This window comes from Dermacentor andersoni, chromosome 3, assembly GCF_023375885.2.
Source record: "Dermacentor andersoni chromosome 3, qqDerAnde1_hic_scaffold, whole genome shotgun sequence".
NCBI classification, from domain to species: Eukaryota; Metazoa; Arthropoda; class Arachnida; order Ixodida; family Ixodidae; genus Dermacentor; species Dermacentor andersoni.
In genome coordinates, this window is record NC_092816.1 from 68,569,252 (window position 1) to 68,583,093 (window position 13,842).

At 46.0% G+C, this 13,842-nt stretch overlaps 1 protein-coding gene across 1 annotated transcript; it reads right to left on the minus strand.

Moving 5' to 3' along the window:
• Nucleotides 1-2,468: 2,468 nt before the first annotated feature.
• LOC126545806 (mite group 2 allergen-like Ixo r 2) lies at nucleotides 2,469-11,633 on the minus strand. Its single transcript, XM_050193814.2, has 4 exons — nucleotides 11,401-11,633; nucleotides 8,248-8,352; nucleotides 7,667-7,839; nucleotides 2,469-2,671 (listed from the first exon to the last, which is right to left on the minus strand). Exons 1-4 carry the CDS (start codon nucleotides 11,477-11,479, stop codon nucleotides 2,591-2,593), a joined length of 438 nt encoding a protein of 145 aa, XP_050049771.1. The 5' UTR covers nucleotides 11,480-11,633; the 3' UTR covers nucleotides 2,469-2,590.
• Between the last annotated feature and the right edge of the window lie 2,209 nt (nucleotides 11,634-13,842).

The following is a 13,842-nucleotide window of genomic DNA, read 5'->3' on the forward strand; positions in this document are numbered from 1 at the left end:
ATGCCCCGGTCATGTACTAATTGTGGCCATGTTGACCCTCCAAACTTCCTAATCTCATCTGCCCACCTAACTTTCTGTCGACCCCTGCTACGCTTCCCTTCCCTCGGAATCCAGTCCGTAACCCTTAATGACCATCGGTTATCTTCCCTCCTCATTACATGTCCTGCCCATGCCCATTTCTTTTTCTTGATTTCAACTAAGATGTCATTAACGCGCGTTTGTTCCCTCACCCAATCTCCTCTTTTCTTATCCCTTAACGTTACACCTATCATTCTTCTTTCCATAGCTCGTTGCGTCGTCCTCAATTTAAGTAGAACCTTTTTCGTAAGCCTCCAGGTTTCTGCCCCGTACGTGAGTACTGGTAAGACACAGCTGTTATAAACTCTATAGTCTCCACAACGCTCTACAAATTAGCAAAACGTTCTCTCGCGTTCTGTTCTCTCTTTCTCTCTCTCTCTTTCTCTCTCTCTCTCTCTCTCTCTCTCTCTATATATATATATATATATATATATATATATATATATATATATATATATATATATATATATATATATATATATATATTCCCAGGCAACAGAGTAAAATATCTTCACATTGAGTAAAGCCGTGTGCAAACATATTGCTTTTACGAACGCCCATTCTTTAACTCTTTAATAGGAATGGCGGACAGTGCCAATTTGGGACACTTCTAGGACAGACTATATTTAAAAGCACCTGTTGTGCGAGTTCCCATCCTACTAAGATCATAGGCACACCCTTCGGACTCATCTAAAGAAACTCGATAACAGGCCCTTAACAGCACATGAGGTCATGGGAACGTCGCCTCGGGCGTCTGCTATGCACAAGGTCACGAACGCGTTCCTGTGCTTCTCGAGGTTCAGCAGCTTAGATGACCGTCTGTGACAGACGGAACGTTGAATGCTTGTGCGTGTCTGTCCGTGCATACTGTGAACTTCTCTCTTTCTCATCTGTCAGTGCCCTTCCCCCCGTTTCACCAGTGAAGGGTAGCCAATCGGGCTCATACTAGTTAATCTTCTCGCTTTCCTCCTATCACTCCCCACTCTCTATTTTGCAATATGTGCCTAAAAGTAATTAGCTGAAAATTTATTAGTAAATTAATTCTTCAATTATGCATTTGTACTTATTCTGCAAATGATGTATGAGTCCTAGAGTAATGCAGCTTACGCGAGTATAAATGCCACAGGCATTTAAAATATCAATTAACTCTAGAATAAAGCACCTGCTATATTTGCTCCGAAGAACTGCGCATGTTTTTTTAGTGACTTTTTGCAGAAGGAATTGGCGAGAAGGGCCTTGAAGCACAGCTCCTTCACCTTTCCTTAGGTAGTGCTGTCGTATAGTACATTCAATGACAAGTATGGCTCGGGAATGACGTAATATAGATAAGCGGCTAGAGTGTTTAATCGCCTGTACAGGAGAGATGACTCACGGGAGATTAAAACCTAGGAAGCTATCCAGCAAGCATTATGCGAAAGCCACAGACGGCAAGGAAGAAATGTGTGTCAAACGCAAATTTTAGAAGCGCAAAGATAGCATTGAAAAAAAGCATGACGCAGAGGAAGCCACGTAATATATAAATTATGAGGTTTAACGTGCCAAAACACCAAACTCATTATGAGGCACGCCGTAGTGGGCCACTCCGAGAATTTGGACCACCTGGGGTTCTTTAACGCGCACCTAAATCTAAGTAGACAGATGTTTTCGCATTTCGCCGCCATCGAAATGCGGTCACCGTGGCCGGGATACAATCCCGCCACCTCGTGCTTAGCAGCCTAGCACCATAGCCACTAAGCAAGCACGGCGGGTAGAAAGACACGTACCGAACTGTGACACGTGGCATCTGAGAGAAGGTGTATTGCGATAATTAAGAGGGCAGCATTCCATTGTTCGAAGTCGGATCAGGCTATCCGAGAACAAAGAGTTGTGTCAGGCAATCTACCGGTGACGACGATTCGGGCACAGCGTTGTCATAATGGGAGGAGAACAATGGAGCACGTCTTGCGTTAATATTGCAATGTCTGCTCCACAGGTGAAAGTGGACGGAGTTAACCTGGTCGAGGCCTTGGCCTTTAATAGACATGTCTCTGGCACAACACTATGATGTGAGCTAGTTTGTTCATCCTTGATCTTTATAGTTGGAACAGCGCGAAAATGTGAAAGGATAGGACGGTATAATCTCCTCGCTGTGTCACGTGCAAAGGCTGTGTCTGGCACGTTCTCAAATCCTCTGGAGCGACATTTGCCTCTTGCTAAAGAGCGCTAAAATTCCCAACTTCCACTCCTAACAGTACCGTAATTTAAGCATAAGAAGAAATAGTTGCTTTTCACCTGCAATAGGCGGTTCTTTTAAACAACAATAATATATAATAAACTCATTTTACCTCTGCTGTCTTCACAACCTTTCTCCGGACAAAACAGCGTGTTTGCAACTGGGATCCGTCGGCGTATGCGATTGAAACAGAACTTTATTGGAGTACAGTAATGATGATTACGTTGCCTTCTTTTTTCACGAACGGCTTCAGCAGTCCGTTGGGCTTGCTATTTGCTGAGTCCAAGCACACGCGCGTTCTTATTGAAACACCATGGCGGCCCTAGTGCAGATACTGACTCCCCGTTCGCCAATCGTCTTCATTTGCACCTCTACTTCGAACTGTAAGGAAGATAAGAGACAAAGAGATAAGGCGGTGGTGAATTAGAGACAGCAGTCGGTTCGAATAAACGGCGTCACTCTTGAAAAGAATCCTCCACACCAAAGACATTAGAGCCACGTCACTTACTTCACCCATTCGCACACAATAAAGCATTAAAGAAATAACAAACAAATAACTTATTGTCTTGTTTAACAGATAGATTTCCATGGATGTATATGAGTTTTAAGAAGTACCATATCGGTGAACTACAGTTTAACCTCGAGTACCTCGAGCCCTGAAATGCGCTCCCAAATTTCCGAAAAGCCGCGTTTTTTGTAGTTCGCTCCCATCAGAATGCCGCTGCAAACGACCATGAATCTAATTCACAACCATGATCTCGGCAGCTGAACAGTATAGCCGCGGATCCGCCATGATGGCCTGCGTTTTACAATGGGTGCCGGCAAACTGACAATTCACCAGCACGATAAACTTGATAAGCACAGGCGCGCTGTAAGTGCCCTTCGCGATTTCTAGGTGAGACTTATAGAAATGCCTATAAATGACATTACCGTTTTGTCATTGACATTGTTCTTCTTCTTTAACGAGCTGATCTCGCAGTGGGGTTGTCCTTATGTGTATATGAAGAAACTTTTGTGCACTCCTTCACTCTTGTGTAATATACTGGACTGTGTTTTCGGTACTGGTGCCCGTAGATAAAACTATCCCTTGTGTGCTTGTGTTGGTATGTGTATCGTACTTTCGATATTTTCTAGTTTCTTTTTCCTTTTTATTTTTGTTTGAGTAAGAAATTTGGGATTTCAGGAAAGCCGGCTCTGACGTGGCCCACTACAACATGCGTCTACGTCTCAATAAAGCAAAAAAAAAAAGAAGAACACGATAACCAAAAGTGGCGGCTACTGATGAACCTGGCTGAAAAGCAGCGTGAGACACAGCTTTGAAACACAGCTAGATATAAAAGTGTGTGGTTGAACGAAAGAAGTACGTACGTTTCTGAAAACAAAGAAAGCGAAAACAACATAGACACAGAGACAATGACGAGATGTACACCACGGCACCGTTACGTTCACCTCGTCTGTGCCAGTGTTGTTCTCGCGCTCTTTGTTTTTAGCCACGCAACAACAGCGAGCTCAAGCACCTGCTCTTCAAGCACGTACACATGCGCTTTCAACAAAATTCGGCCAAATCAAACTTCGACCAACACGTTATTGTAGTGCACTGAAGGACGCGTTTCCAACAACATTTTGCACAAAGCTACCCTTACGTAAGTACTCTAAGTAACTTCATGCGCTTCCCCGCCCAGTGTAACAATAAACCAGATCTTACATCCGAGCCACGTAAGAGCCGTAGTACGTGACTTGTCACAAGGTCAATCTTTTAAATATGCACTACACTTCCTCTTTTTTCGGAAGTACTTGCAAGAAGGCATGTGGAGGGCACTACAATTCCAGCGTCACTGGAGATTTGAGAGAGAGAGAGAGAGAGAGCAATAAGGGTATCAAGAAAGAAAACAGTCCGGTTTACTACCATGGACAAAGGGAAGGACATACTTAATAGCAGGGAAGGTTTTTGTTTTTACATGTGTAACACAACGGAAATCGGCACCCAAATTCCTAAGGGAGCACGCGTCACTCACTATTACTCGAGCTTAGAAATGTGGCACATTCTCGGCCTGACGAGCGTTGCGCGCTACGAAAGCGCTGCTGATGTTTCTGTAAGGTCTACAGACGGTAATGAAATTTGGGAATGCATGGGAGTGTAATTGCTGTTTGTAGGAGTTGTGCGAATTTGTATGTCATCACTGCTTACAATTCACAGCATGTAATTACTTCGTATCATTAATGCTTATGAATGTCTCTCATCATCACCCAACACCAACATTAAAGCACCCCCACTCCCGCCCGCGTTGATTCTACAGAGGACTATTAAGAAAGAGCTACCACTCGATCTGCACGGCATCAGGTTTCTGCCGGTTACCACGGAAATGCCTCATGGCAAAATCACGCTCCTTGGTCCCCGCAGCTTGTGAAAAACGCGTATGCAGGTTAGACATGCAGATGTCATTGTACGCTCAGTGCGGCAACATTTCATAGAAAGTGCTGTGCAGCACAGGTAGGTGTTTAGGGCGCTGCTTGAATACACCTGATTGGACTACAGTGCTTGATGACTTGGTTGTGTTGAAGAAATTTTAATCCGGTTGTTTCGGCCAAGATAGGCTGATTCGTTCTAACAATTAGACTCTGCTTTGTCTTGTCAGGACCGGCAATAAATAATAATAAAGCATGGCCTAATGGTGAGAGGATCGGGCTGCTGCGCTGGAGGGCTGAGGTTTGAATCCCGCCACCGGGCACGGTTTGTCTTTCATTTCTTGAGAAAGGTTGAATCTATTCGGCGAGAACACAAACAGCGACAGACAGACAGACCCAGGCGAATCAATGGGATGGTAGGCAAAAAAAGCGCCACCCGCCGTGGTTGCTCAGTGGCTATCGTGTTGGGCTGCTGAGCACGAGGTCGCAGGATCGAATCCCGGCCATGGCAGCCGCATTTCGACGGGAGCGAAAACACCCGTGTACTTTGATTTAGGTGTACGTTAATAAACCCCAGGTGGTCGAAATTTCCGGAGTTCTCCAGTATGGCGTGTCTCATAATCAGATTGTGGTTTTGGCACGTAAAACCCCATAATTGAATTCTTAAAAAAAAGAAGCGTCGCCTTAAGAATCAGCAGCACACCTAGTTACTTCTACTTTTTGAAAGCCCCTTATTGCGAAGGAATCTCCTCCTGATACGTCTCTGCAGTGCGTGCTTCGCCATTCAGAAGAGCGCTAGTGTTAGCGATTACAACACGCAGACTACAAAATGTAACAAATACTACGCGCAGACAGAGCGCGTTCAAACAACCTTTATTTTTTTCACCAAGGCACCCCCCCTCCCCTTTCGTAGTATATGCACCGTTATACCAAACGCATATCATGCTATCGGCCAAAGAGGCCGACCAGCGCAATGAAGGTGACATCCACTTGTGGTTCAGCCCCGCCTATCTTATCGCAACTGCGCATGAAGAATGTGTTTCTATTGTCAGCGTAGAAGATACGGTGTGATAACAGACGTATAATCTAATCTACCTAATGATGACAGCTTCAATACCTGTTTTTCTTGTTCGTCTTCTGATAATACGTGTCCTTCCGGCACACGCGCAACAGCGGCAAGGTCATCGTATACATGGTTTCCTAGATAGCAGCTAGTCTGCTTGCATCTGACGTTTTGTGTGACCGCACGAGTGCTTAGTCGCATTCCCGGCTTGCGTACAAGCTCTTTATTTCGGTGCCTGATCTAATATGTTTTCCCGATACCCGCGCTAATGTGTGCACGTGAGCTGATAGCGCCAGTTCGCGCACCACCCATGCGTTCATGGTGCTCTTCAGTTATCTGAGTAGCTTCTGTTACGGCAACCAAGTATGCGAATATTGGCCCCGCGTTATACATATCGTTTTTATCTGGTAAAAACACGCAGGCGCATTTACATGGCAGTTTCACTATCTCTACGTATTTACTCAGCCGGAATAACGTTATCATACGCCATCAAGCTGGCATAATCAGAACACCCGTGTTCGGTTACTACACATGAAAGAAAACTAATCTTTTCTACATAGATGGATTTATGCAGGGAAAAGTCAGTCTATTACTGAATAAAAAAAGGTAGTCAAGTATATGCGTGCATCTGTAAGGAATACGGTTCTAATAGACGCTAGAAAGGCTGAGCTGTGTCTGTTGCAAAGATTTCCCGTGGTTCAAATGCTTCCAGTCCTAATTTTTTTACTAGTTAGCGCTGTGGATAGTTTTTCTTGCCGTACGAGTGATTTTTTCTTTAGCAAGGGTGTCAGAATTTGACTTCCTTGGTTTAAGCGTGATTACATCTGTGCGCAGAAAGCCAGCTTAGAGCGGTATGACATTGCCGTTATCGTTAATTTGACCGACCAAAACGTATCTCAAGAACATCTTTCGACGTGTTGTTTGTGGCTTGCCGAAATTCAGACGCGCCTCCAAATCAGGCTATCGAAAAAAATAATAAAGAAAACAGAGCTTGTCGCGTTACTTGTGGAATGTGGACAGGATTTTAAAATTAAATTCTGTTCTTTTTTAAGTGCCGATACCACGAACCGATTATTAGGTACGCAGTAGAATGGGACTACAGACTAATCTTGACACCAGCAAGGTTTCTTCAAAGCGCACCTAAATCAAAGTATAGTACATGCAGTGGTAGCTCGGTGCCTATGGCGTTGCACTACTGAGTTCGAGGTGGTGGGTTCAACCTCGGCCGCGGCGACTCCATTGCGATGGGGCCGGAATGTGAAAACGTTTGTGTATCGTGTATGGGCGCACGTTAAAGAACCCCAGGTGGTCAAATTTAACCCTTAAACCGCTATCTCCCCATTAAAGTCAACGCTAGGGTTGGTAACGCAAACGAGCACCAACATGAGGTCATAGGTACAGCAATAGGGAGCCGTCATGCTTACGCCTACACTGCGTGGGAATGCGCATGGAAGCTATCTACACAGGAAGAGCTGGCAGCGAAACCTACACCAAAGCGAGCCGCAGTCATATTCCACTCGGCCACAATGCCTTACTTATCTCCCTGATGTAAACGCATCGGCAGATGCGTAATGGACACGAAGGTATTTTTGTGTGTTTTACAACAGAAGCTTTTGTTGCAAGGCAAGGACGTTTATAACCACTTACAGTTGAACGTAACCATAACACGCACCAAAATACATCGCCGCCACGGTTGCCCGCTCCTGTCTGCATCTTTCTTTCTACGCTATACCAAAGCGCACCACTGAAACGGGCTTCACTCCAAGTTACCCATTAATGCGGAGAAGCCAGCTTCGCTACGATAGGTTTTTACGCGCGGTCCAATCGCAGATACCTTCCAAAACGTGAAGACGGTCGTGTGTACTGGTTATTGCACTTCTAGAGGAAATGAAACGTGTGGATCATACTGGTGGCGCGTAGAAAGGCACGTGCACAGTCATGGTGCCGTTGTACTTGCGTCCCTTCACTATAGGACAACGGTAGACCTTCTCGCACATGTCGTTTTCGATGCCCGGCACAGGCAGCGTCATTCCGAACAGCCTCATAGTCGGCTCCAGCCGCAGCCACTCGCTGTCCTGATCTGCAAAACGCACATGCAAGCAAGTTTTCCCAAGGGGTCCATTTAAGAAAACTTTGAGCTTCGGGCCCGCTAAAACAGTGGGAACATTAATGTAAATGCTTTCTCGTCTGCCTACGAAAAAAAAAGGCAACTGCGTCGAGTATAAGTGAAATCAGCTGCAACCTTATCACTTGAACTATGCACGTAATTGTACAGTCGACATTTACAATCTGATATGGATGGACTACCGGCTTTGCTAACGCACTATTCGAATCGATCTTAGTCTCGAGCCGCAGTGTGTTCGCAGTGCCGCTCCATACAAACAGACACACAGATCTTTTTGTGTGTGTGTGGGGGGGGGGGGGGGCGTGCCTGTATGCGTGGCGAATTTCCTGTAAGCCTCAGAGCAGATCGCACGCAGTTACTTACCTGCAATAATGGAGAAGTGAATCTTCGTATCTCTACCTCGCAGGAACACGCAAGGGTGGGTGTGACACGGTTCGACGTTAATCGACAGGATTTTGGCCGCGCTACCTGCGACAGAGCAAAGGCCAGAGAGTAACAAACCACAGACTCAATTTTTCGTGTTTTGTATGGTGAGTGAGTGAGTGAGTGAGCGAAACACCTTTATTTGGTCCACAATAGACGCGAGCAAACTCGACGTGACCTTGCTAGGCCCACTCGAGGACCATCAGGTGAAACATGACGGCCCTCTCGCGAGCCCTCTGGACTTTAAAATCAAAGTCCAGAGTTCATCTTGGTAAAAACTTAAGAACGCAAGAAAACACACTGACATACACACACGTGCGCACTCACATAAACAACAGCCAAGAAAGGACACTCCTCTTCCCAGAGCGCGTGTGAGAAAAGGGGTTTTCTTTCTGTAGTGTTTGTATGTGAGTGCGTGCCTGTGCATGTTTTCTTGCTCTCTTAAGCTGTTACCAAGACGTCTTTGTTTAACCTCCATGCCAATCTCCTCGCTTCTTTCTCTCTCTACGGTGTGCTTCCACACTTCCAGTTAACTCCTTATAAGGCTTGATTATCGGTAGCAATATAACAGTGAAAGGGCGTGCATTAATCAGTGCAACGACATAGCAGGTCTGATGCCGATATCCCAGTGACACGCACTCATCATCACCGCAAATGAATAAACGCACGCGTTCTTCGGCAGATTTATCCCCGGTTGTGACGTATGCTTGAGTCATATCTGACATTTACTAATCGTTAAGCTACAGAAACTACTTTCCGCCGCAACTGCGAAAATGTGAGCGATGGAGCCCCTCCTTAGGCGCACTGGACGGCGCTGCAGTGCATTAACTACATGTCTCACGGCTAAACATAGTCACAGCTACGTACGTGGCACTGGACAGTGTCACATATGGCTGCCATCATGCGATGAGCCATATCGTTTCCTCCCGATCACGATGTAAGAATAGTTCTCCCGATGGACCATCACTAACCGCTGAGCGCATGCGCAGACAGCACATCATAATCTAGAGCTTCCCGTCGCCCAACTCTCACCCACAGCTTTGTAACGATACGTAGCACACCATGACAGAAGCATGAGTGTACCAACAGCAGCGATTCAAACGCGCATAGTGAGTTTGTATCGTTCGGCGCTTCTAGCGCATGCCGCCAATAAGCAATGGCCATAATGATGCCTGACCAGTGCTCAGATGCGCATCGGCGCTTTTACTCGATGCCAGTGGTGCGGTAGCGTTGTTTACCTTCGTTATCAGTTCGTGTGTGCGCTTTGCGGCTGCATGAGCGAAGTTTCCAGCACCTGCGCTTTATGCCTACAAAACACTCTTGACCTTTTTTATTATCTTTAATTATTTTTACTCACATACTGCTTCTAAACGCAGTATGTGAGCACGGGGAGAACTTCATGTTAGGAAACCGGTTGCTGCTATATGTCCACGATTTATAGTTGTAGTCCTCCGCTAAATATATCCGTCACTGTGTCCGTAGTAACAAGAATGGGATGAAGAAAGCAAGTGAGAACGCGCTATAGCGTATGTAAATCGGAGGCTCCAAAGCAACCAGCACGCATTGCAACAATGACTATGTTAGATCGTTGCAGGCATCACCTGTGACATGGTTGAGATAACTGACGAGCAAACGAGACGCTAGCGCCTTTGTGGCATGCAGCGAGAGTGCCAGCTCGCAGATGTCTGCCAAGGCTCTGCTCGTAATGCATAGGCGTCCATTGTTTGTCGCTAGACTGCGATGCCCGTAGCGACATTTAAGGTCTTGAAAGTGCAGTCGGCGCTAATGAAAAGACTATGCAAACCACTTTGGCATAAAAACAGTCACCGTTTCGTTCAAAAGGCGAATCATGGACAGAGATAGCAAATTATTAGACTATTACACGAACTAATTCTCGTAGATTTAACGGGCAGTATAAGTTGCAGTAAACGTGCACTTACTAACAAGCGTGGTGTCCCGCGCGACACACGTATATACTCATTTACTGCGAGCACTCGGGGTCACAACGCTGGCGTGGTGAGTAGCAGTGGGGAGCACGGGTGCTTGTCCCTAAGCGACCGTTGTACGCTGCCACTACAAGTCACCATTTATCACCGTGCTCAGAGCACAAGCGCACTGGCCCTGCCGGCGTTACAATGGCAGTGTAGTTCGCAGCGCTTTCCCGTTGTAGTTGGACTCGGCCAACATAAAAAGGAAGGCCGAGGGCGATGCCGTTGCGGATTCTTTCAGGGAACTTTAGCGGTAAGTTGCAGAGAGCGTCTCCTCTACCCCACGCGTATGGTATAATCTATTTACTTTCACTTTTCGGCCTTTCGATCTCGAAGGCTAGGGGGATTTGTCTAGGGTGCCTCGGTGTCGTCCTTGTCCCCCAGACTGTGGCACCCTAGGTTCTTCATAGTACAAACACAACACGCTTCCTACCATATAGTTGCCTTTCATACCACTGAGGACTACGACTATCGGCATGCTTAACGGCACCGCCGCACGGCTTTCACCAACGCATCCATCTTGATCCCACAGAAAGGAGACTGTTTGGTAACGAATGCTCGACGCTTCTGCCATTTTGATGGTAGATGCAATAAGTGAATTGGCTGAAGTCGATTATTTGCCATTATACTAATTCACTGCGACGAACAACGCCGCTCGCGTGCCGCCTTATCTCTCCATTTAAGTTACCCGAAAGCTGTACGGATACCCTATAGTACTTTAGTATGAGACCAGAAAATAGGTCATTTTAACCATGATAGTGAACACATATCAAGGCCGCGTGACCTTATTAAATAGACCCTCATGCGGTGACTGCATTTTCTAAGCACTAGACAATGATATTAAAAGAGAACATTACGGATACACCTGCGCTCGGTGTAATAAAATCAAATATAATTCTGGCGTGAAACAGCATTCGATGCCATGTAGGCAACAGAAATGTGCCTGCTACGTTTCGCGAACTAACACTCATATACGCAAAAATGTTCTAAGACGAAAAGAAAACGCAGGCCGTTGGCAGCTCATCACTGCCACAGCAGAGATAAAAGCACTGAAACGGATTGCAAAGTTTGCATGATGCAGGGTGCATGTTGAGCTTACACTTACCGCAGTCCTCGTACTTGTAGTTGCCGACCAAACCTCGGGCCAAGCAGAAGGCGAGACTCAGTACTAGCGTCCCGATCATGACCGAGAGCTACTTCGTGAAACGCGATTTTCGGCGCTCCTCGTCCTTCCCGTACAAAATACGATTCGACAGGGCCACAAGCATGTGCGCACAACACGTAAAAAAGAGGTCACGTCCAACGAACGTTTCCACAAAGCACCAGCGACTGGCTCGGCAGCAACGTGCACAGAGTGCACGATCATGGTTTCGTGTATAATTTGCGCATTCCTTGATGGATTAGTACAGCAGTGGCCACCACGTGGCAGTAGGCTGATTAAGACGCAATATAAATGGTTCTGTTTTGTTTATTCCCCCAAAAGACGGCACGGTTGATAGGGCAATCTGAAACTTATTGATTCTATTCCCCACCTCTTAGATGACAAGACAAGAGTGCTCCGAATGTGACGTCATGCAGGAAGCCTGATGTTCCAATAGAAAATCATGCTTGGGAAAAAGAAAATTGTGCAACGTGTAGCCCACATGCCATCGTGGTCAACTTGAAGAAAACGCCTGAGACAACAATGGGAAGGACGCATAGAGAACGCTAGACAAACTTATCCACGCGATTATGACAAACGATCCACACGTGTGGCTGCGTATCTTTCATCGCCGTTGTGTCGTTGCTATGATTTATGTACTGAGTAACGAATCAGTGCGCGCACGCTTTTATTATCTAGAAAGCGTTGACAGCACGTTTCGATGGAATGAGAGGCCAAGTTCGTGGATTTTTTGTTGCCATCAGGACGTAAGCACGTACCCAAAGCTCGTTTCCCATGCGATCAAATCGCGTGCTGTTCCACCTGCAGCGGCCGCAGAAACCGGTACTACGCGGAGGCTGCGACGTGTGAACATTGGTAGTGCATTAGCATGGTAGATTCGCAAAGTGCATATGGAAAAACGGCGACGAGGTAGCACCGCGCGCGTAATGCGAGATATGGGTTCGGTTCCCAAGTGCGACAAATAGTTTTTTTCGTCCACATTAATTTCCCTCTACTTTACAATGTTTGGCTTGTTTGTGGATTTTTCGGCCACTTGGAACTATTCTCGGAATGTCACTGGTGAAAGCTTGTACTTAGTTTTACAACAAAATCATCATCATCATCATCATCAGCCTGGTTACGCCCACTGCAGGGAAAAGGCCTCTGCCATACTTCTCCAACAACCTCGGTCATGTACTAATTGTGGCCATGTCGTCCCTGCAAACTTCTTAATCTCATCCGCCCACCTAACTTTCTGCCGCCCCCTGCTACGCTTCCCTTCAATTGGAATCCCGTCCGTAACCCTTAATGACCATCGGTTATCTTCCCTCCTCATTACATGTCCTGCCCATGCCCATTTCATTTTCTTGATTTCAACTAAGATATCATTAACTCGCGTTTGTTCCCTCACCCAATCTGCTCTTTTCTTATCCTTCAACGTTACACCCATCATTCTTCTTTCCGTAGCTCGTTGCGTCGTCCTCAATTTAAGTAGAGCCCTTTTCGTAAGCCTCCAGGTTTCTGCCCCGTAGGTGAGTACTGGTAAGACACAGCTATTATACACTTTTCTCTTGAGGGATAATGGCAACCTGCTGTTCATGATCTGAGAATGCCTGCCAAACGCACCCCAGACCATTCTTATTCTTCTGATAATTTCCGTCTCATGATCCGGATGCGCCGTCACTACCTGCCCTAAGTAGATGTACTCCCTTACCACTTCCAGTGCCTCGCTACCTATTGTAAATTGCTGTTCTCTTCCGAGACAGTTAGACATTACTTTAGGTTTCTGCAGATTAATTTTTATACCCACTCTTCTGCTTTGCCTCTCCAGGTCAGTGAGCATGTATTGCAATTGTTCCCCTGAGTTACTAAGCAAGACAATATCATCAGTGAATCGCAAGTTACTAAGGTATTCTCCATTAACTTTTATCCCCAATTCTTCCCAATCCAGCTCTCTGAATACCTCCTGTAAACACGCTGTGAATAGCATCGGAGAGATCGTATCTCCCTGCCTGACGCCCTTCTTTATTGGGATTCTGTAGCTTTTTTTATGGAGGACTACGGTGGCTGTGGAGCCGCTATATATATCTTTCGGTATTTTTACATACGGCTTGCCTACACCCTGATTCTGTAATGCCTCCATGGCTGCTGAGGTTTCGACAGAATCAAACGCTTTCTCGTAATCAATGAAAGCTATATATAAGGGTTGGTTATATTCCGCGCATTTCTCTATCACCTGAATGATAGTGTGAATATGGTCTATTGTTGAGTAGGTTTTACGGAATCCTGCCTGGTCCTTTGCTTGACAGAAGTCTAAGGTGTTCCTGATTCTATTTGCGATTACCTTAGTAAATAGTTTGTAGGCAACTGACAGTAAGCTGATCGGTCTATAATTTTTCAAGTCTT

Excerpts from the sequence above, each read along its gene's own strand:
- LOC126545806 (XM_050193814.2), bottom strand. The coding sequence starts at position 11,479 with ATGATCGGGACGCTAGTACTGAGTCTCGCCTTCTGCTTGGCCCGAGGT. Across the intron at positions 8,353-11,400 it reads CTACAAGTACGAGGACTGCG|GTAGCGCGGCCAAAATCCTG; the intron begins GTAAGTGTAAGC and ends GCTCTGTCGCAG. Across the intron at positions 2,672-7,666 it reads TGCCTTTCTACGCGCCACCA|TTCGAAGTAGAGGTGCAAAT; the intron begins GTATGATCCACA and ends TCTTCCTTACAG.